This window comes from Tachypleus tridentatus, chromosome 2 (genome assembly GCF_004210375.1).
Source record: "Tachypleus tridentatus isolate NWPU-2018 chromosome 2, ASM421037v1, whole genome shotgun sequence".
Lineage (NCBI taxonomy): Eukaryota > Metazoa > Arthropoda > Merostomata > Xiphosura > Limulidae > Tachypleus > Tachypleus tridentatus.
Genome location: NC_134826.1, coordinates 141,136,064 through 141,159,539, shown reverse-complemented (window position 1 = coordinate 141,159,539; position 23,476 = coordinate 141,136,064). Strand labels below are relative to the sequence as shown.

General features: G+C 34.6%; 1 protein-coding gene across 1 annotated transcript; it reads right to left on the bottom strand.

The window, feature by feature from the left end:
* Positions 1–1,004: 1,004 nt before the first annotated feature.
* Positions 1,005–23,476, bottom strand: LOC143245255 (nose resistant to fluoxetine protein 6-like). The gene is made up of 12 exons (XM_076491411.1): positions 23,450–23,476; positions 22,831–22,946; positions 21,898–22,068; positions 21,631–21,724; positions 18,050–18,142; positions 15,559–15,724; positions 14,155–14,234; positions 11,745–11,864; positions 8,248–8,368; positions 5,781–5,967; positions 5,181–5,323; positions 1,005–1,501 (listed from the first exon to the last, which is right to left on the bottom strand). The coding sequence occupies exons 2-12, from the start codon at positions 22,940–22,942 to the stop codon at positions 1,247–1,249; spliced, it is 1,542 nt and encodes a 513-aa protein (XP_076347526.1). The 5' UTR covers positions 22,943–22,946; positions 23,450–23,476; the 3' UTR covers positions 1,005–1,246.

The window sequence follows — 23,476 nt, the reverse complement described above, 5'->3', positions numbered from 1 at the left end:
TTGATTGGACTATGACCAGGGTTTATCTTGATATTCGGGTCCACTTTCCTAATTCTGTTGCAACACCTGGTGATAATGACGAATTGGTTTGAACAAGTTTTAAAATATGCTGCGTACCATATTTGGAAAATTTTCTAACACCCTAACAACTTAAAAATATTACGAGACTGGTACAGGTTTCAAGGAGAGCATAAGTTTCGGCGAGTGTCCCCGCGGACTGCTCCATTTCCTCCCTTACATTTTTATACCGTTACTATTCATTTTCTGGACATGTCATAAAACAAACTAGTGTACATGTGACTGTTTCGCTTTTACCACTGACCTGTGTATTGTCATCTTCTTACCTGTTACAACACGTAGGACTTATGTTGGTCTCTTTCTACATATTTTGTTTCCTTGTTTGGCTGTTTATAAATTTTGCGTAAAGCTACACGAGGGCTATCTTCCCTACCCATCTCTAATTTAGCAGTGTAAAACTGGAGGGAAGGTAGCTAGTCATCACCACCCACCGCCAACTTTTGGGCTACTCTTTTGTCAACGAATAGTGGGATTGACCGTATTATAAAACCACCACAGCTGAAAGGGCAAGCTGGTTTGATAGGACGGGAATTCGAGTCTGCGATTTGGATTTGGATTACGAGTCGCGCGCCTTAACCACCTGGTCATGCTAAACCGATAAAAAGTCATTGGCCTGTTTTTCAATTTCGCGTGAAGCTACATGAGGGCTATCTGTGCTAACCGTCTCTAAATAAGCAGTTTAAAACTGGAGGGAAGGCAGTTAGTCATCACCACCCATCTCCAACTCTTGAGCTACTCTTTCACTAACGAATAACGAGATTGACCGTCACATTATAACGTCCCAACAGCTGAAAGGGCGAGCATCTTTGGTAGGACGGGGATTCGAACCCACGACCCGCAGTTTGCGATTCGAGCTCCCCAACCACTTAACCACGCCGGACCTAAGTGATTGGTTGGTTTTGGGTTGTACAAACAGCCAAAACAAATAAATAATAAAATTTTATTTCAATAATTTATTACGAATAAAACGGCTGAATATTATTTTATACATAATATCATTATGTATGTGTTTTAAATATGTTTAATTAATACTTAACGTATCAAACGTTAAATATATATATATATATAATCAATGTCTTCACACAATAATTATCAAATTTTACTAAATAAGAAAGTGCAGTTTATAGCTGCAATTACTAATTTCATTTGTTCCCTAAGTAAAATCAAGTTACATGTAAGTGTTGTGATTATCTTTGGTAAAAGTTGGGTTATCAACCCCCGGTTTTTCTTCGTTGGTTATCATCACAGCAACGTTCCCGTTGCTGTCTTTACCATTCTCCGTCGGCGCAGTTTTCTCAGTTTTCGTTTTCCTCTCTCCTGGCAGTATCACCTTTTCTAATGCCATAAACGGCCCTTCAACCGCCACAGAAGCAATAAACGCTACTGCTAAAGACAGAACTAAGTAGCTAAGAAACAAATACACCTAATATAAAGAAAAAAACAAACAAGTTATGTATAATTCAAATCATTATAACACGTTACTATATTTTTTATTGACAATAATAAATGTAGAATATGATGGACCACAGTCAAATGAGTAAAACTGACATTTCTTGCTAAGAATATGGATTTTTTTCAAAACTATTATAATACAGGTTAAACAGTACCAGGCTAAGTGAATCCCAGACACAAACGTAGCTCTATTTTTAAAGGTTTGTATGTAAAAATCGGATTATGTGTATGTGTGTGTAATTGACTGGTTGTGAACACGAACTACTAGTGCAATCATGCACAAGTAAAACTAATAAATATATACTAAATATATTTCCCCATGCACTGGTCACCGTACGAAGTGCACGATAGTTATAACTGGACAGAATATAGGTGACGTAACAACAGAAGGGTTGTTAACTAAGATTCCAGTAACAGTGTGCGTGTGTTTTGTTATAGCAAAGCCACATTAGGCTATTTGCCGAGTCTACCAAGGGGAATCAAACCCCTAATTTTAGCGTTGTAAATCCGTATACTAACCGCTGTACCAGGTACTAATAATCTCGGGAAGACAAGATACTGTTCCAGTAAAAACAAATAATCCTTCTCAAAAATTCCAGAGATGAACTCAGATTGTGAATAATAATAAGATAGGTGGCGTTATATATATCGTGTAAATAAGAGCATAAAAACAACCGAAACGTTAAGTCACAGGTCCTTGTCCTCCACTTTCCAACACTGATGCTGGCCCACCTTATCAAAGTGGTTAAGACACTCAACTTGTAATTTTAGGGTCGGGGGTTCGAATCCTCATCACACCACACATGCTCGCCCTTTCAGCTGTAGAAATGGGCGTTATAATGGGCGGTCAATCTCACCATTCATTGGTAAAAGAGTAGCTCAGTCTTACACTGCTAAATTAGGGACGGCTAGCGCAGATTCCCCTCGTATATTTTTGCGTGAACTTCTAAAAACGAGCGAACCAATACTGAGGCTTAACTCTCAGTGATAAAATATATTTCTTCATTCTGGTATAAAGAAAATGCAGAGACATGAATAGGCGCGTACCGATACAAACCCGTTGTCAAACTAAAGTATACAAAGATGAAACTTTGTTTACGTGTCTTATATTGGAGTTCCGTTTATTTAAAGATGGTAGTGAAACGGTGGTCTGTCGTTGTTTGGTCCTTCGATAAAATAAACATATGATATTACAAATGAAATATAAAAATCCTTACAGCGTACGACCAGCAGCCCCAAAAATAGAAACTATTGAACAATTGTGAAAAGGCCCGGTATGGTCAGGTGGGTTAAGGCGTTCGACTCGTAATCTGAGGGTCGCGGGTTCGAATCCCCGTTGCACCAAACATGCTCGCCCTTTCAACTGTGGGGGCGTTATAATGTAACTGTCAATTCCACTATTCGTTAATAAACCAGTAGCCCAAGAGTTAACGAGGGGTGGTGATGACTAGCTGCCTTCCCTCTAGTCTTACACTACTAAATTAGGGACGGCTAGCGCAGACAGCCCCGTGTAGCTTTGCGCGAAATAAAACAAAAACAGTGCTTAAATATCTCTAACAATTCTGAAAATATGTGATACTAAATGATGAATGATGTTTACATGACACTTTCGGATGGGTTGTCATGGTTAGATATTGTTATATTGGTTTTTAAGGCAACATGTTGTTAAGGTGTGTCCTACTCTATCACCCACATCCATTTTTTTTACTTGTTCCAAAGATGAATAAGAGTTCCTTTAATTTAGATATTTCTATAAAATTAGATGACGTCACCATACGTCCTCGTGGCACCCAAGACTAATTACAAGACTAATTTCTGCAAACAAAGACAAGTAAAGTAAACAATGAATCGACATTGATTTTACAATATATTGTAATGGTCAGGGGTTACGGCTGAAAACTAATGACTATATTTAAGAAAATATCATGGTTGCTATATGTGCTACATTTTCAATGGCAGTGTAGGACAGTTTGAAGTGGCTATACATTTGGAAATCTTCTTAAGACTGTGGTCTAGCTTTATAACCAATTTTGTGGTAATTGTGCATACGGACTTACAACACTAAAAGCCGGGTTTTGATACCCGTGGTGAGCAGAGTACAGATAGTCCTTTGTGTAGCTTTATTTGTGCTTAATTACAAACAACAACAAACGTACACTACAGAAAACACTTGAAGTGACTTCTATAACATGCTCTATGACGCGAGACCATATAAATCATGTTATAGCTCATCCCGCTATCACGTTTGAGAATGTACACACAATTTTTTGAACCCTCAGAACCTAATAAATTGGTTTAACACGCGTGGGCAGTTGGTATACCACGGATTATCTGAGTCTGGTTTCGATGTTTTTATTAATAAAATTGGCGAATAAGTAACAGTCAAAATAACATCCTTCATTAGAACAACTTCCTAAGACATTTAGTGGTCATCTTACCCCTGGAATATCATAAACTATTGAATAATATAATCCTCCTTATAATAATATAGAAATTTTCTAGATATGTTACGTGCAGGTACGTGCATTTCTCTCAAAATATGTTGGTCAAGAAACCCTTAAAATTCGTTTGCTCAGATCGCTTGTTGTTCTGTTTCTTTGACTCTGTTTTCTCGTGGAAAAGGTGGCTGTTAGGTCACCTTAGACGACCAGGTGGCTTCTAGAGGCAGTGACCTCCCTTGCCTTTCATTAACACTCCTACGAAAAGTGGGGCCTAAAAGGCCCCAGAACAACTTGAAAGGTTATTAATATTAGGCTAATAATTTTGTATTTAAATGAAATGGCAATTAGGCCCCACTTTTCGTAGGAGTGTTAAGGAACGACTAACAGTCACGTGTGTAGCTCTAGGTGCTCTGTGTAAGTCTGGTGTTAACAGTTAAGATGAGAAGTGTTCAGAATTCAACGCGGTCTTGAGCAAAATCGAGGAGTTAGAGGCGAAGAAGCTACATCCCCTTCGTTTCTAACTCTTCAGTAACAGGAACTATCTGTTGTGAATTTTAAATTATCTACTGTGATAATATGTCTATGTTAAGCCTTTCTTTCTTTATCACTGCTTCCGTGATCAGAGAGTAGAGAATTATTTCTTGGTAAATATCTTGTCGAATCTCCTGTTATTAAAGTGGACCCGTCTTGTCGCTTTCGTTTGGTTTGTTTCGAATTTCACGCAAAACTACACGAGGGCTATCTGCGTTAGCGGTCCCTAATTTAGCAGTGTAAGACTAGAGGAAAGGCAGCTAATCATTACCACCCACTTCCAACTCTTGGGCTACTCTTTTACCAACAAATAGTTCGATTAACCCTCACATTATAACGCCTCAACGGCTTAAAGGGCAAGCATGTTTGGTATGACGGGGAGTTGAACCCGCAACCCTCGAATTTCGAGTCGAATTCCTTAACCACCTGGCCATGCTGGGGCCTTGTTGCTTTGAAAAACCACAATATCTCCCCCCCCTTCAGGATGTTACAAGATACTGAGTAGTATTATTTGACTGTGGTATCATAAAACATTAAAAGCCTGGAATATCATATCTCTCTATTGTATCTTACAAATAAGTACTGACATTCTAATATAAATAAAAAAACTCTATCCAAGGATTCATAATTAGATAAGTCCATTATGAACATTTGTTCAAATATTTAATAAAAACTTACCGTGTTGTAATGGGAAAAGTAGAAATTCCCTCTATGGCGTCCAAAGTTATAATACATTACCAATGGATGAGAAAGATAGCTTAGATAACTTAGTCGCCCTAAAGGAATGAAGGCTTTCCAAGACAAAAGAGCGTTGACAGGACCTGTGGACAGAAAACTCTTTATTTCTTTTGTGCATAGGAATCATATCATTTAAAGAATAAAACTGTTCATCCAAAATTTAACGTAAATTACACATCGAAACGTTAGCCACACCAGCAGCTAGTTGTTCTTATCAATACGTATGTTTATGTTAGAATCTTTTTCAATTTTATGTAGAGTCATTTAGAATATTTAACTGCAATGATGTAGAATCGACAATGACTTAACTTTACGCAAGTCGGATGTGAAACAACGCTGAGAAAACTATCATAAGGCACGTTTAAGTGCATTATAATATAGAGATACTTTATATAACAATGTCACCTAATGAGTAAGTGTACGGACTTACAACGCTAAAATCCGAGGTTCGAGTCTCTTAGTAAACTAAATGAAGATAGCCCATTGCTTAGTTGTGCACGAAGAAAACAACAGATTTTGGTGCCATATTCATAAACTTACCACCATGTCCTGTCACGCAGGCTACAGTCAACCAAGCTATGCCCAGGGACCACGCTGTTCGATGTGTGGCTGTGTATAGTGCTGCCACCTCGTTGCTAGGCAGATTACCTTTGTTCCACGGATAAATGCCATAGATTACGGACAGGTTACAAGCTATGGCTAAGCACCATCCAATAACTTGAAAGACCTTAAAATAACAAATCCACGCACTTAAATTATATCGTAAAAGGTAATAAAATCAATCGAATATTACAATCGACAAAAATCGTTGTAGTAAAAATTTGTTATAAAAATATTGTTAAAAATTTTCAGAATCAAATATGTAATTTACTCTCAAACCTAATGAAAATTACATACAAGTGCAAAACAAATCAACGAGTTCAGTGTTAAACATTGACCTACAATGAGATACAAAAAAACAACGAAATATTAAATAAAATTAATGTAACGGCGAGTTTTCCCTCCATCTTGCAATTCTCTGTGTCTCAGTAAAAGTATTTTAATATAAACGTTTGGAGTTCAGTCCTTGCGGTGGGCAGCACAAACAGCCCATTCAACAAACAAATAATCTTTCTTCACGATTCTTTACTTTTAGTCTATTTTTTATATTTTATAAAAATATTTTTATATTTTACTTTGTTCGAACAATCCACAGTAAGATTTATATTTTACTTTGTTCAAACAATCCCCAGTAAGATTTATATTTTACTTTGTTCAAACAATCCCCAGTAAGATTTATATTTTACTTTGTTCAAACAATCCACAGTAAGATTTATATTTTACTTTGTTCGAACAAACCCCTACCTAATTCCTTAAAAATGACGTATGGTACAGTCATGTGAAAAAGTGAGGACACCCTATGAAAGCCTGTGTATTTTTGTAACATTTTTGGATATATAGATATTTAATCTCAATTTTAACAATACTGAGAGATTATAGGAATATAACTAAACAATTAAAACTGAAGAAAAGACTTTTCAAGATCTTCTGTAAATGTAATTCTACAAAAATGCATATTCTAACTGAGGAAAAAGTTAGAACACCCCACATTTATTCCCACTTAAAATGGCTCAACTCTCACACAGGTGTATCACACCAGGTGCACATGATTAGAAGATCGTTACTCAGCATTTTGAATGAGGCTTGCCCTATTTAAACCTCAGACATTTAGTTTGGTGTGCTCCTGACTGTTGAAGTGAGAGTGAGCACCATGCTGTCTGAGGCCTTCTGAAAGAAAATTGTAGCAGCTTATGAGTCTGGTAAGGGATTTAAAATGATCCCAAAATATTTTGAGATCAGCTACTTCACTGTCCGGCAAATAGTCAACAAGTGGAGGGCTTTCAAAACAACTGCCAACATGCCTTGGACGACCAGACAAAAGAGGTCTCCAAACACCCTAACATGTCATCACAGGACTACAGCAGGCTCTGGCTACTGTTGATGTGAAAGTGCATGTCTCTACAATCAGAAAGAGACTGCACAAGTTTAACTTGCATGGGAGCTGTGCAAGGAGGAAACCTTTGCTCTCTAAGAGAAACATCAAGGACAGACTGAAGTTTGCCAGAGAGAATCTAGACAAAGACCAGGACTTCTGGAATAATTTTCTTTGGACAGATGAGTCCAACATTGAATTATTTGGACACCAGAACAGAGGACATGTTTGGCGTAAACCAAATACAGCATTCCAGGAAAAGAACCTCATACCAACTGTGAAGCATGGAGGTGGACGTGTCATGGTTTGGGGCTGCTTTGCTGCAGCAGGACCTGGACAGCTCACAATCATAGAAACCACCATGAATTCTACTGTGTATCAGAGGGTGCTTGTGGATCATGTGAGACCATCTGTAAGAAAATTAAAGTTGAAACGGAACTGGACCCTGCAACATGACAATGACCCAAAACATACCAGTAAATCCACCAAGGACTGGCTGAAAACTAAGAAATGAAGAGTCCTGGAATGGTCGAGTCAAAACCCGAATCTTAAACCCATTGAAATGCTGTGGGGTGACTTGAAACGGGCTGTACATGCAAGAAACCCCTCAAACATCTCACATCTGAAAGAATTCTGCATTGAGGAGTGGGGCAAACTTTCTTCAGACCGATGTCAGAGACTGGTAGACGGCTACAAGAAGCGTCTCACTGCAGTTATTTCAGCCAAAGGGGGTAACACTAGCTATTGGGTGGTAGGGTGTCCTAACTTTTTCACATGACTATATATAAATAAATAAACATAGACTTAAATCAAACACTAGAGGCTAAGTTTTATTTTTTATTCTCAATTTATTCTAGTATTGTTTATAAGAAAAAAACAGCTCAAACTTGTTTTTGTTGCAGTCTTTCAATTCACATTATTGTAAAGTAGTCTCCGTGAAATTTCGTGACAATCTTTTAATTCAACTAACTACAGATAACAGTTAACTTCAGTTTTTATTTGATCATAATGACGTAAGGTTCCCACTCTTCATACCGGTTTGATTTTCATATTCCTGTGTTTCAACAGTAAGTAGGCTGCAAATATTCCTACACAGTAAGGTCCCATACGACAGTAAGGCTTGACGTAAATCATCCTGAACTGCTCCATCATTCTCCTACATAATAAAACTTTTAATAAAACATTTGTTTCTTAACTGTTAGCCCCTGATAAAAAAAAAAGGTACATTAATTGAAAGAGCTCCTATAATACAGTTTGTTGTTTTTATCTTTCTGTCGTGTTTTTTGTAACCTACTTGCTCTACACATATTATGAATAACGTCGAGAGAAATGTTGAATATATTCTGTGCAAACACCTTTATTTCTAGGTAACTAATAAACGATGTAATTACATCATGAGTTGAGTTTAAGATAACTTATTGCATATTTCACACAGAAAATAGTGATAGGATAACTTATTGTATATTTCACACAGAAAATAGTGATAGGATAACTTATCATATATTTCACACAGAAAACAGTGATAAAATAACTTATTGTACATTTCAAACAGAAAATAGTGATAGGATAACTTATTGTACATTTCAAACAGAAAATAGTGATAGGATAACTTATTGTACATTTCAAACAGAAAATAGTGATAGGATAACTTATTGTACATTTCAAACAGAAAATAGTGATAGGATAACTTATTGTACATTTCAAACAGAAATAGTGATAGGATAACTTATTGTACATTTTAAACAGAAATAGTGATAGGATAACTTATTGTACATTTCAAACAGAAAATAGTGATAGGATAACTTATTGTACATATCAAACAGAAAATAGTGATAGGATAACTTATTGTACATTTCAAACAGCAAATAGTGATAGGATAAATTATTGTACATTTCAAACAGAAAATAGTGATAGGATAACTTATTGTACATTTCAAACAGAAAATAGTGATAGGATAACTTATTGTACATTTTAAACAGAAAATAGTGATAGAATGACTTATTGTACATTTCAAACAGAAAATAGTGATAGGATAACTTATTGTACATTTCAAACAGAAAATAGTGATAGGATAACTTATTGTACATTTCAAACAGAAAATAGTGATAGGATAACTTATTGTACATTTCAAACAGAAAATAGTGATAGGATAACTTATTGTACATTTTAAACAGAAAATAGTGATAGGATAACTTATTGTACATTTCAAACAGAAAATAGTGATAGGATAACTTATTGTACATTTCAAACAGAAAATAGTGATAGGATAACTTATTGTACATTTCAAACAGAAAATAGTGATAGGATAACTTATTGTACATTTCAAACAGAAAACAGTGATAGGATAACTTATTGTACATTTCAAACAGAAAATAGTGATAGGATAACTGATTGTACATTTCAAACAGAAAATAGTGATAGGATAAATTATTGTACATTTTAAACAGAAAATAGTGATAGGATAAATTATTGTACATTTCAAACAGCAAATAGTGATAGGATAACTTATTGTACATTTCAAACAGAAAATAGTGATAGGATAACTTATTGTACATTTCAAACAGAAAATAGTGATAGGATAACTTATTGTACATTTCAAACAGAAAATAGTGATAGGATAACTTATTGTACATTTCAAACAGAAAATAAGGATAGGATAACTTATTGTACATTTCAAACAGAAAATAGTGATAAGATAACTTATTGTACATTTCAAACAGAAAATAGTGATAGGATAACTTATTGTACATTTCAAACAGAAAATAGTGATAGGATAACTTATTGTACATTTCAAACAGAAAATAAGGATAGGATAACTTATTGTACATTTCAAACAGAAAATAGTGATAGGATAACTTATTGTACATTTCAAACAGAAAATAGTGATAGGATAACTTATTGTACATTTCAAACAGAAAATAGTGATAAGATAACTTATTGTACATTTCAAACAGAAAATAGTGATAGGATAACTGATTGTGCATTTTAAACAGAAAATAGTGATAGGATAAATTATTGTACATTTTAAACAGAAAATAGTGATAGGATAAATTATTGTACATTTCAAACAGCAAATAGTGATAGGGTAACGTATTGTACATTTCAAACAGAAAATAGTGATAGGATAACTTATTGTACATTTCAAACAGAAAATAGTGATAGGATAACTTATTGTACATTTCAAACAGAAAATAGTGATAGGATAAATTATTGTACATTTTAAACAGAAAATAGTGATAGGATAAATTATTGTACATTTTAAACAGAAAATAGTGATAAGATAACTTATTGTACATTTCAAACAGAAAATAGTGATAGGATAACTGATTGTACATTTTAAACAGAAAATAGTGATAGGATAAATTATTGTACATTTTAAACAGAAAATAGTGATAGGATAACTTATTGTACATTTCAAACAGAAAATAGTGATAGGATAACTTATTGTACATTTCAAACAGAAAATAGTGATAGGATAACTTATTGTACATTTCAAACAGAAAATAGTGATAGGGTAACGTATTGTACATTTCAAACAGAAAATAGTGATAGGATAACTTATTGTACATTTCAAACAGAAAATAGTGATAGGATAAATTATTGTACATTTCAAACAGAAAATAGTGATAGGATAACTTATCATATATTTCACCCAGAAAACAGTGATAAAATAACTTATTGTACATTTCAAACAGAAAATAGTGATAGGATAACTTATTGTACATTTTAAACAGAAAATAGTGATAGGATAACTTATTGTACATTTCAAACAGAAAATAGTGATAGGATAACTTATTGTACATTTCAAACAGAAAATAGTGATAGGATAACTTATTGTACATTTCAAACAGAAAATAGTGATAGGATAACTTATTGTACATTTCAAACAGAAAATAGTGATAGGATAACTTATTGTACATTTCAAACAGAAAATAGGGATAGGATAACTTATTGTACATTTCAAACAGAAAATAGTGATAGGATAAATTATTGTACATTTCAAACAGAAAATAGTGATAGGATAACTTATTGTACATTTCAAACAGAAAAATAAATTATAAATAACAATTGCTTTCCACTCTCAAGCCTTTTTTATGTTGTTGTTTCTATTGATTATTATTTAAGTATGTTTATGTTTTTTTAAAATTAATGTCACTTATTTTGATTTCTTATGAAATTAATTCAGTATAGCGTATCAGTAAGACATACATGTATCAGTAATTGATAAAACCTGTTATATAACGTATCACTAGAATCTACATATATTGGTAACTGATAAAACCGGTTGTATAAACTATCACTATGACCTGCAAGTACCGATAACGGATAACACCTTTTGAACACAATGAAAGAACTGAGATAATGCGCACGCACACACACATACACATATATATGTAGATGTATGTGTGTACGTGTACATGTATTAACGGTTCCTCTAGTTACTTGGTGGTATAATGGCTGAAGTCAATAAATATTTTTTTTTTTTCCATTTGATAACTTGAATAATTAATGTGTACAACAAACATACTTACTTCACGTCCTGTCCTATGACACCATTAGGTGGGAAATTGTTCATCGAATTCAGGACACCTGGAGTTATTGTGGCGGTCAACAGGAACAGGAAGTTAATGACCAGTCCTGCGACCGGCCATCTGAAAAGTCATGATATAACTTAACTACCAATCATGGTGTTAGTTAACCACTAGTAATGATGTGTTGTAACCATTAGTCACGACATAATTTAGTCACTTTGATAAATTCAACAATCACCAGTAACAAGTTTAAACGTAGTTAGTACATCATGTCTAGCAAAGAAGTTTTACTTATCTGACGAAGTACAAGCAGGTAGACAACAGTGATATAGCTTTACTTATCTGACGAAGTACAAGCAGGTAGACAACAGTGATATAGCTTTACTTATCTGACGAAGTACAAGCAGGTAGACAACAGTGATATAGCTTTACTTATCTGACGAAGTACAAGCAGGTAGACAACAGTGATATAGCTTTACTTATCTGACGAAGTACAAGCAGGTAGACAACAGTGATATAGCTTTACTTATCTGACGAAGTACAAGCAGGTAGACAACAGTGATATAGCTTTACTTATCTGACGAAGTACAAGCAGGTAGACAACAGTGATATAGCTTTACTTATCTGACGAAGTACAAGCAGGTAGACAACAGTGATATAGCTTTACTTATCTGACGAAGTACAAGCAGGTAGACAACAGTGACATAGCTTTACTTATCTGACGAAGTACAAGCAGGTAGACAACAGTGATATAGTTTTACTTATCTGACGAAGTACAAGCAGGTAGACAACAGTGATATAGCTTTACTTATCTGACGAAGTACAAGCAGGTAGACAACAGTGATATAGCTTTAAAAAAACCTATTCCAAAATGAACGGATTACCAAATCGCTAGGTCTGAAGTTCGAGTTAGCTAAATAAAGATAGGTCTGATATTCAAAACTCGAAACTACATTTATCAGAAATAAAACAGTACATAAAACTTGGAGATTTTTTAACATTTTCATGTGTGTGCGTCTTCATATACCAAAGCCACTTCGAGCTATCTGCTGAATCCGCCGAGGAGAGTCGAGCCCCTGATTTTAGCGTTATAAATCCGCGGACTTAGCGCTATGCCAGTGGGGGACTAGCCTTTCCATTAAATCATGTATTTCTGCAGCCTGTGCCGTTACCTTTATTTTATTTAAATTTAAAAGTAAATGTTTATATTTAAGCACAAAGCTACACATTTGGCTATCTGTGCTCTGCCAGCCATGGGTATTGAAACTCTATTTCTAGCCGTGTACGACCTTGGATATATCACTTTGCCCTTAGGGGAGGGAACATTTAAAAATAAACAGACTAATAATTTCAGTTTATACACAAGCATGGTATTTAATGTGGGTTACTAACACTTGTTTTAAAATTAATAACACATGGGAAGATTAAATCTAATGTAATTAACTTTTTATTTCATAACTATAATAGCTTAATATCCCTATCACACGAAACATGCTCGCCCTTTCAGCCGTAAGGGCGTTATAATGTGACGGTCATTCCCAATATTCGTTGGTAAAAGAGTACCCCCAAGAGTTAACGATAGGAGATGATAACTAGCTGGCTTTCCTTTAGCCTTACACTGCTATATTAGGGACGGCTGACGCAGATATCCCTCGTGTAACTTTGCAAGAAATTCAAGACAAAAACTTAATAATTACTACAATGTTTGTAAACATCCGCAGTAAAAAAAAATATATAAGTACGCTCAGAGAGTTAACTTTAAAATCTTTTCTTACACTTTTTAATTATACACTTTAAAATATATAATTTTAATTAAAGAAACAACTTTTCAAGCTTCTCGCAATCTTTTACACGTTACACGTTGTCTGTTACTTGAAACAGACGTCTTCCGCTGGCACAGCGGTAAATCTACGGATCCACATGGCTAAAATCAGGTGTTCGATTCCTCTCAGTAGACTCGGGAAATAACCCGATATGGCTTTACTACAAGAAAACACACACGCTTTAAATATACGTTCTATTCGTGGTAATATTTAATGACTATTTTGTAATAGCTTCTGGATATTTATTGCTATTACTGGTATTGTTTCTATTATTCATTTTCATAATTCATACGTGTATTCGTAATCATATTCAATGTTATTAATTGTAACATTTAACATAAAACATTTATGTTTCATCACATAATCCCCCTATAATATCTGTTATTACGATCGTAAATCTCGTATTTTTGAAAGGTAAGTGTTTAACAAAAATAGAAAGTTCCATTAAGTTATTGAGGCATATCTTCATAAATACAACACATCTCTTAAAGTTAAGCTAAACAACACTGTTATTTTGCAGGCGTAAGGTAAGTTACATCAAAACCAGTATAGTAACATTATAAGAATATATTTTCTCTGATACGTACTTGTAAAGAGGTATAATAATCAAAGGAGTCAACACGTAAAACTGCATGTCATTGGACAGATACCATCCATGACCAAGGCACTGAAAAACGGTTAAAATATTTCTTTATAGACAATTATTATTGTTACTAATTGCTCTCCAGGCGGTTTGGATAAGTAGGACACAAATCATAATAATGTTAGGTTATTTAGGACACTGAAACATACAGAAAATGATGGTTTATGTCGCAATTTTAAATTTAATTTTAAATTTTAAATCTAATTTAAAATAAATTAATTAACATTTTAATGGCCAAAAACAAATATAAGTTGACAATTAAATAGTCGAATCTAAAGCTTTATTATTTTCAAGTTATTTTTAAAGCTTTAAGCAGTTAACCTTAAGTGAATACTTACACGTCTTGTTTGATTGTGAACTAATTCCAAACACCCATTCTGACATATTAACTTTATATTCGATAATATTTTCACACGAAGAAAAATAAAAGACTGCAATATATATATATATTTTTTAATATTGTGCTTAGCTTTAAGGTTAAAACATAAATAATAAATACGACCGTCCACTAAATCTCTGGTCTAGCATAGCTAGGTGGTTAGGGCGGTCAACTTGTAATCTAATGGTCGAAGGTTCGAATCCTCGTCACACCAAACATGCTCGCCCTATCAGCCGTGAGAACGTTATAATGATGCTATTCGTTGTAAAATAGTAACCCAAGAGTTGGCGGTGGGTGGTGATGACTAGCTGTCTTCCCTTTAGCCTTAAACTAATAAACTAAGGACGACTAGTGCAGATAGCCCTGGTGGAGCTTTGCGCAAAATTCCAAATAAGCAAACTAAACTTCTAGCATAAACGTTTTTGAAAGTTTTACAATTAAGAGTCAACTTTAGATCACTTACAATACGGATAATTTTGCACCAGTGATCTTTTGCGCACGTACTGTGGGTAAAACCTTTGGAAAATAGTTCATAATACAGTAAAAAGTAAGAAAGTTAACAAAGGGAAGGAGTTGTTAACGACCTTCCTAAAGATATTGTGGGAACAGGTAGAAAGTAAATAAAGTTATAACGTATCTGGTTACTACGGGATTAGTATAAGCTCAGGAAGCTGGTGGTCGCTGAAAGATGTTGTTGCTATTGTTTGACCCACTAGGGGGCTAACGACAAAAATATCACTATTTCTTGATTGGTCGGAAACCAATATGAACGAGAGAAAGGGGGAAGAATCCGACTAATTACAAAAAAGAAAGTAGAAGGTAAAGAAATAAAGATGGACATAATATTTTTTCTTGATAGGTGAAATAAAGTAAATATAAAACATAAATAAAATCATACTTTTGATTTGTAATTTTTAATATTACTTGTTTTTAATTAATTTAATATTCATATTTCTGGGAATTACTTACAATTTCTTCAGAGTTGACGAAGTTACTGACATATAAAAGCGTTGCCCACCAATTTTTTCTACAATTCTCAGCTTGAACTATGACCATTTCGTCCCAAAATGGACCCCGTGACATGATTCTCCAAACAACAGTGAAGGCGATTACGAAGGCATAAGGTGGTGTAAGTCTGAGTATGTAACATTTATAAAATGATTTAAAGTTGTAAGATTAAATAAATACGTAGCAAGAGCTACAATGTTACAGAGTATAAGATTTATATATATATATTCCTAGATATATAATTAACACCTGCTATAACGTTATATAGTATAAGATATTTTATATATATTTTCTTAAATAACTATGTATTAGCTACTATTACGTCATATAGTACAATATTATATATATATATCTTCTTAAATAAATAATTAATAGCTGCTATGACGTAATATTTTTCTTTCTAATAAAATTTAAAACAACAAAAACAGGTTTTAACGAAATGTCGTTTTGTGTTTAGTCTTCACCTGAAAGACGTCAGATCATATAGTATTGGTACATTGTAAAGTCATCGAGCTGTTCGATTCACGATTAACCCTTACGGGATAACAAATTAGCGTAAATTTGCCACAGCCGGAGTAGTGAATAGCTTTACTACTTCCTTAGCGTTGCTGTCAGGGTCAGACATCCGATTGTATCAGGTCATCCTATAATTAATGTCCGAAAATTCAATACAGAAAGTGAATCATCATTTCTGTCTTTGCAGAAGGTTTTAATGGCTAAAATATGTAGTAGGACGTGTATAAAAATGTTCAGACAAATAAAAGAAACTAACCCAACACCACTTATTCAGATCATTAATCAAATACACCCTTATGAAGATAGATGTGTCTGAGGAGCACATTAGACATATAATGATTTATGAGTTTAAAAAAAGGCAACAGTGCAGCAGAAACTACACGGAACATTCAAGGTGTTTATAGTTCGGAGTGTCTCAGTGAAAGAAAATGTCGAAGGTGGTTTTAGAAGTTCAGATCAGGTGACTACAGCTTAAGTGATGCGTCACGTTCAGGTTGTCCTGTTGAGTTTAATGATGACTTGCTGCTGGCTGAACTTGATGAAAATTGTGTTGTAACAGTTGAAGAACTAGCACAGAAGTTTAGTTCAACCCATTCAACAGTTGAAACTTTGTAGAATGGACGGCAACTGCCTGTTGTGGAGACACAAGTGTAGAGGACGACGTTTCGAAAGTCTTCCACCTTTCGTCTTCAAGGCAGTTGCCGTCCATTCTACAAAATTTTATCATGAATACTCTGCCTAAACAATCTATCAAAAAACACCTTTCGACAGTTCACCATCATCTGGAACAGCTTGGAAAGGTGTCAAAATTTGAAAAATGGATCCCCACGATTTCACAGAAGCCAAACTTAGAGCATAAGTGGTTATTTGCATTTCTCTGCACTCTCGTGAACGTAACTCACCTGTTTTGGACAGGTTAGTAACTAGAGATGAAAAATGGATATTTTATAAAAATGTTAACGCCGCGGACAATGGATCTCCATCCTAGGAAAGTTTTCTTAAGTATTTGATGGGATATTGTTGGTGTGATCCACTTTGTGTTGCTGCTACTCAATGTAACAACTACATTAGATTTCTGTTGTCAACAGTTAGATCGCTTGAATGTTGCACTGAAATAAAAGAGGCCTGCTTTGATCAACCATAAAGGTGTTGTGTTATACCAGGATAATGCACGGCTCTATACAGCAAGGATCACATCTACAAAGATTGAAGAGATAGACTGGAAAAACTTCCACACCCTCTTTATTCTCCAGACCATGTCCCATCTGATTATCATCTGTTCCAAAGTTTGCAGAACTATCTTGATAGAAAAAGGCTTAGAACACACGAAGATGTCAAAACTACCCTCTCTGCATTCTTTTCCTCCAAAGCCCAATAATTTCATAGACGTGACATTCAGAAGCTCGTGAATCGTTGGAAGGAAGAAGTTAATAGAACATACATTATTGATTAAATAACATTAAAAGCGTTTGAAATTCCTTCTGTTTTACTGCACCTAAAATCGGACTCGATAAAAAGGTCTTGACTAATACGACATAACCGAGCCGCCAATCTCAGAACTAGATGGGATTAAGGTCTAATGAAGTAAAATATATGTTAAATTAACGTAACTGAACACTATTTGAAAGATGTTTCTTTAGCTTATCAGGCTATCCTTGATATGCCCATCATTTTCAAGCCCTCAAGCTTTTGAAAGTGGTTATCGTCAAAATATGTTGGCAACGAAAACATTTTCAGTAGCAGTCTAATCCACACGGTCACAGGCTAAAGTTTTCCTTGCGAAATTAAATTCAATCTCTTCAGTTCTTTCGCATTTCTACCTAGTTGTGAAACTTTCTTTTTAAACTGTTCTGGTAGCAGGAATAAAAATGCATTATAAAAAAAACTATAACATTTTCTACATGAAACTCATACAATATTTCAAGTAAGATATTACCTCCAAAATCGATGAAAGTAGTACAAAGGTAAACTTAAGTGTCCATCTTTTTTCTTCATCGTCTTCAAAGTGACGTAAGCCACGAGGAAACCGCTTGGTCCAATAGAACACAGTGCCATTAGATAAGCAAGCAATAAATTAATATCAATAAATATACCATTATTATTACTAAAATCATGTATATATCAGTATATAAGTATATATATATATATATATATCTACTTGAACATTTTTCGGGAAACATAAATAACAGTTGTTGTTTTTCTCGCTTCTTCAAAAATCTTAGGTTAACTAAAAAAAGTGTTTGTTTATTTCAGAATTTTGCACAAAGCTACACAGTCTCTGTACTGTGCCCAACTTGGATCTCGAACCACGATAATTAGCGTTATAAGCTCTCAGGTTTACCGCTGAAATATCGAGGGGATCTGATAGAATATATGGATTTGATTTTTTTGTCAAATAATGGAATCTGACTGTCACTCTTATAGTGCACCCACAGCAGTAATGTGCAGAGCGTATTTTTACAATAATGGGTAGCGAATCGAAAATCCTCGGACTCACAGAGCGTTGCAAACTGGTTATTATACCGCGCGCGGCCTAGAAAGTAGGCTTAACGAAGCGTGGGTACAACAGTAATTGTATTTTGTATTTAGTATGTGGAAAGTCTAATATTTCAAAGTGTAAAGAACTTCACGTAGAAACAAATATAATATAATATAATATAATATAATATAATATAATATAATATAATATAATATAATATAATATAATATAATATAATATAATATAATATAATATAATATAATATAATATAATTATTTACTGTTCATACATTCTTATTTTATTTTAGTATGAACTAAGAGTGACATAGTAAATAGTGTGTCCAGAACATGGTAGTAAATCGTGTGCCCAGAACAAGGTAGTAAATAGTGTGCTCAGAACATGGTAGGAAATAATGTGTCCAGAACATGGTAGTAAATAGTGTGCCCAGAACATGGTAGTAAATAGTATGCCCAGAACATGGTAGGAAATAATGTGTCCAGAACATGGTAGGAAATAATGTGTCCAGAACATGGTAGTAAATAGTGTGTCCAGAACATGATAGTAAATGGTGTGCCCAGAACATGGATCCGGGGCTCGTGTTTCACGACCCATTGCTGAAAAAACGAACTTTAGTAATTTGGCGTCGGAATTGCTATGAGACAGTCACCCCTTCCATCCACTATTTGATAAGAGCAATCCAAGAGTCAGAGTGGGTGCTGTTGACTAGCTGCCCCTCCCTCAGGTCTATAAGTTGAAAATTAGAGACAACGATGTATATATATTTATGTAACTTTACAAGTAAAGATATGTAGGTAATGCACTAAGATACATTTTATATAGAACTACAGTCAAGTATAAACAATGTTACAAAACACAGCTGGAGTGGAATAATCTTAGATGTTTATTCTCGAGCAACGCTACATCGGGGTATCTTCTCTGTCCACTGCTGGTTTTTGTTTGTTTGTTTTGTATTTCGCGCAAATCTACACGAGGGTTACCTGCGTTAACCGTCCCTAATTTAGCAGTGTAAGACTAGAGGGAAGGCAGCTAGTCATCACCACCCACCGACAACTCTTGGCTACTTTTTACCAACGAATTGACCGTCACATTATAATGCTTCCACGGCTGAAAGAGCGAGCGTGTTTCGTGTGACGTGGATTCGAACCCGTGACTTTCGGATTACGAGTTGAGTGCCTTAACCATTTGGCCATGCCTGGCTGTCCACTACGGGGAAACGAACCCCAAATATTAGCGTGAACTTACGCCTGTCCCACCGAGAGGCACGTGATGATTCTTGGGTGAAAGTTTTTGTTGTTTTTTTTTGCTCATTTGGATTAACAAATAAGATATTTTATAATTATTTTTGAAAATTAAGTTTCTTGTAGAAGCAGTGTACAAATAAATATATGCTTCTATATTTCATTAAAAAATATTAAATACACCTTTCTCTAGATTTAATATGACTTTACAAACCAAAGTATAACACAAATATCTCGGAGCTCTGTCACTGACCACACAAACCTAACTGACTTGTGTTTTGTGGGAATCTGTGCTGTCAGCTAACGCTTCAGCAAAATACGTCATGTAAATAACAAGTTAATACGATAGTGCTCTACATTTCGGCAATGAAAATTACTCAGTCAAATCCCTTCTAGTGACTCAGCAGTAAGTCTAAACTTTTATAATATTAAATATCAGGTTTCGATACCCGTGCTTGATACAACACAGGTAGTCCATTATGTAGCTTTGTGTTTAACAACAGACACAAAAATAAATGCGCAGTCGAGATGCAACCACATTAGATTCAAAGCTTTAGAGTCTATTGACCGCCTTTCTCTTATATTTTGTTTGTTTGTTTGTTTTTGGAATTTCGCACAAAGCTACTCGAGGGCTATCTGTGCTAGCCGTCCCTAATTTAGCAGTGTAAGACTAGAGGGAAGGCAGCTAGTCATCACCATCCACCGCCAACTCTTTGGCTACTCTTTTACCAAAGAATAGTGGGATTGACCGTCACATTATAACGCCCCCACGGCTGGGAGGGCGAGCATGTTTGGCGCGACGCGGGCGCGAACCCGCAACCCTCGGGTTACGAGTCGCACGCTAGGCCATGCCAGGCCTCCTTTCTCTTATAACCTTCCTTTTCGACATAATGGATATTATGTTCTCCAGGATAACTGTTCTCTTTACCTCATTACTTAGTCTTCCAGGAAGTCCAAATAAAATTTTGTGTAATTGTAGTAAATATATTTCGTAGACTTAAAAATACTGAACATAATATCTCGATTGTTGTGTGCTAATATCAGAGAGTGAATAATAAGTTAATCGGGGGAAAAAAAACAGTTATAAAGACATTAACAAAACATCGTTAAATAAGCTAGGCCTTACGGGCAAGATGTTTTTACTAGGCCTTGGAAAATGCCCAATAAAAAACGCCATATATTCGTTTTCTAAATTACGAGTTATGCAAGGTGACTGATGTAATGTTGATTGAGTATTAGTATAACAATTTGTATACTCGAACGACTAGCTCGTGTTTCGATGTCATACATGTCGTGTGCTTACATTCCATACAGGGTGTGTTAACATATACAGGAAATAGATGCATTACTTGCATGAAGTACTTACGTTAGCAAGTATAAATAACTCGACAGAACATGAACTTCAGTTTTGCAGTAAATTATTAAAAATAAACATCCAATATTCATTGAAAAGATACGTATTTACAGGCTGTCAGAGAAACCAAACGATAAACAATAAGCCATTTTATAGATGGCGCACACGTACGTCGAGATATTCATTTGTAATTTTTCTAAAAGTAACTAAGCATATCATTAGGATACATATGTAACAATGACAGATACACGAGGGTCTATATTACAATGAAGACAAACGATTTTACCTTGCTTACAAAGCTCTAAAATAAGCAGTAATTATTCTAAACTGTCAATGAAAAATAGAACCGTATATCTTTTATTATTATTATTGTCAATAATACCCCTTTTTAGAATAATTCTACTTTATGTTCATACCTGTCTTACCTCAAGAAAAAAAATGTGTCAACCGAAACTGTAGCGTTAGAAACCGCAAGGAAAGCAAAATTAGTCGTAATTTCTGCAGCATCCGCAACGTTTTCTAAAAGAAGACAATTTAACAGTATCACCTCTGTGTGTGTGTTATAACACAATAAATCGGATACGTCTAAGAATTTAAGACATGTAAGCTTTACCAATAGCATTTCATAATTATGTTTGAAAAATAATATGGTCTAATTAAAAATGTTTCATACATTCTATTATATGATTTACCTATTGCCTGAAAATTGAGGAACCCATAGGTGTGCCCAAGTAACACCCACGTCATACTCAGAAACCGGATTCCATGCAGCGCCCCCATGTTGTCAGAAGCGGTTTTAGTATTCAAGATTTTCTTGCCATTTGTATACACAGAAAAACAAAGAAGAACTTTGAATATTTTACCTAGAAAAATAAAAGGAAAGGAAAAAAACACATTTTATTTAACTTCGTGTACGATATTGTAAAAACAACAGCTAAAAATCCTCTAACAATGAACTGGATTTTGCTAGCAGCTTTCAAATGTTGAATCTTCTGTTTAAGTCAAACGACTCTGATTTTCTTGAACGGAAGTAAAGATAATTTAAAAAAAAAAACACATTTTTTCTCTAGGAACTTGTTTGTTTGATTTGATTTGAAGCTACACAATGGGCTATCTGTGCTTTGCCCACCACCTAGGAACTACGTAGATGCTTGGCAACAAGAACTTTGATTTGAAGCTACACAATGGGCTATCTGTGCTCTGCTCACCACCTAGATACTACGTAGATGCTTGGTAACAAGAATTTTGATTTGAAGCTACACAATGGGCTATCTGTGCTCTGCCCACCATTTAGGAACTACGTAGATGCTTGACAAAAAGAATTTTGATTTGAAGCTACACAATGGGCTATCTGTGCTCTGCCCACCACCTAGGTACTACGTAGATGCTTGGCAACAAGAACTTTGATTTGAAGCTACATAATGGGCTATTTGTGCTCTGCCCACCATCTAGGAACTACGTAGATGCCTGGCAACAAAAACTTATTTATAACAGTAAACAATTTCATCCTAATTTTTTAATATAAAATTAATGATAATAAATCATGTATATATAAATTGTTACAAGTTAATATTCACAAGTAAAAGAAGGAAGCTCGAACCTCATTATTTACACTAATTACTTACTGTTCAAAACTGGGGATACATTGTTATTGTTGTCAACTGTCCCTCTCTGGGAATTCATCAGAATGTCTAATAAACTACCGAGAACAAGAAACAGTAGAAGAAAACTGAACATCACCCTGAAAAACATGAAGAAAGAAATGTATACGTTGATATGGAACTAAAACGAAATAATAACTTATAACTAAAGGTTTTAAATCAGTAGTTTACTCAAATATCTTTTAGGGTCCGTTTTTAATCTCCCACAAGTTACTCCCCCCAAGAGACCCTTCGTTGACTACCAGAAATCATCAGTAGAACTAGACAATGAGAGACAAAAGAATATGTGACATTTCACGTTTCTGTATCACTTATTTGAAATCCATAATGAATAAATCAAAAGTAGTATGGAGAACAGTTTATGGTCTAAGTTGTTTTACGTATTACGGTGGGACACTAATACAAGTTCCTCAATAACCTTTATACCTAGATAACAGTTAGTTCAAAAGATACCTTTACCTACTTAGACAGGATCATGTACAGTTTTGTAATTAAGTATTTCTCCAAATTTCGTCACATTTTTTTTAACTTAATATCAAACTATTCCTCTATAAGATATTTAATCAGTTGAAAATCCACTTACGTAATTCCTATCTGTGCTCCCGTCAGT

Bases quoted from the DNA above. Each gene is read 5' to 3' on its own strand.
- LOC143245255 (XM_076491411.1), bottom strand. From the start codon at position 22,942: ATGTTCAGTTTTCTTCTACTGTTTCTTGTTCTCGGTAGTTTATTAGAC. The intron at 18,143-21,630 runs GTAAGACAGGTA...TATTGGACCAAG, and splicing joins GACACATTTTTTTTCTTGAG to CGGTTTCCTCGTGGCTTACG. The intron at 11,865-14,154 runs GTACGTATCAGA...ATGACTTTTCAG, and splicing joins ATTATTATACCTCTTTACAA to ATGGCCGGTCGCAGGACTGG.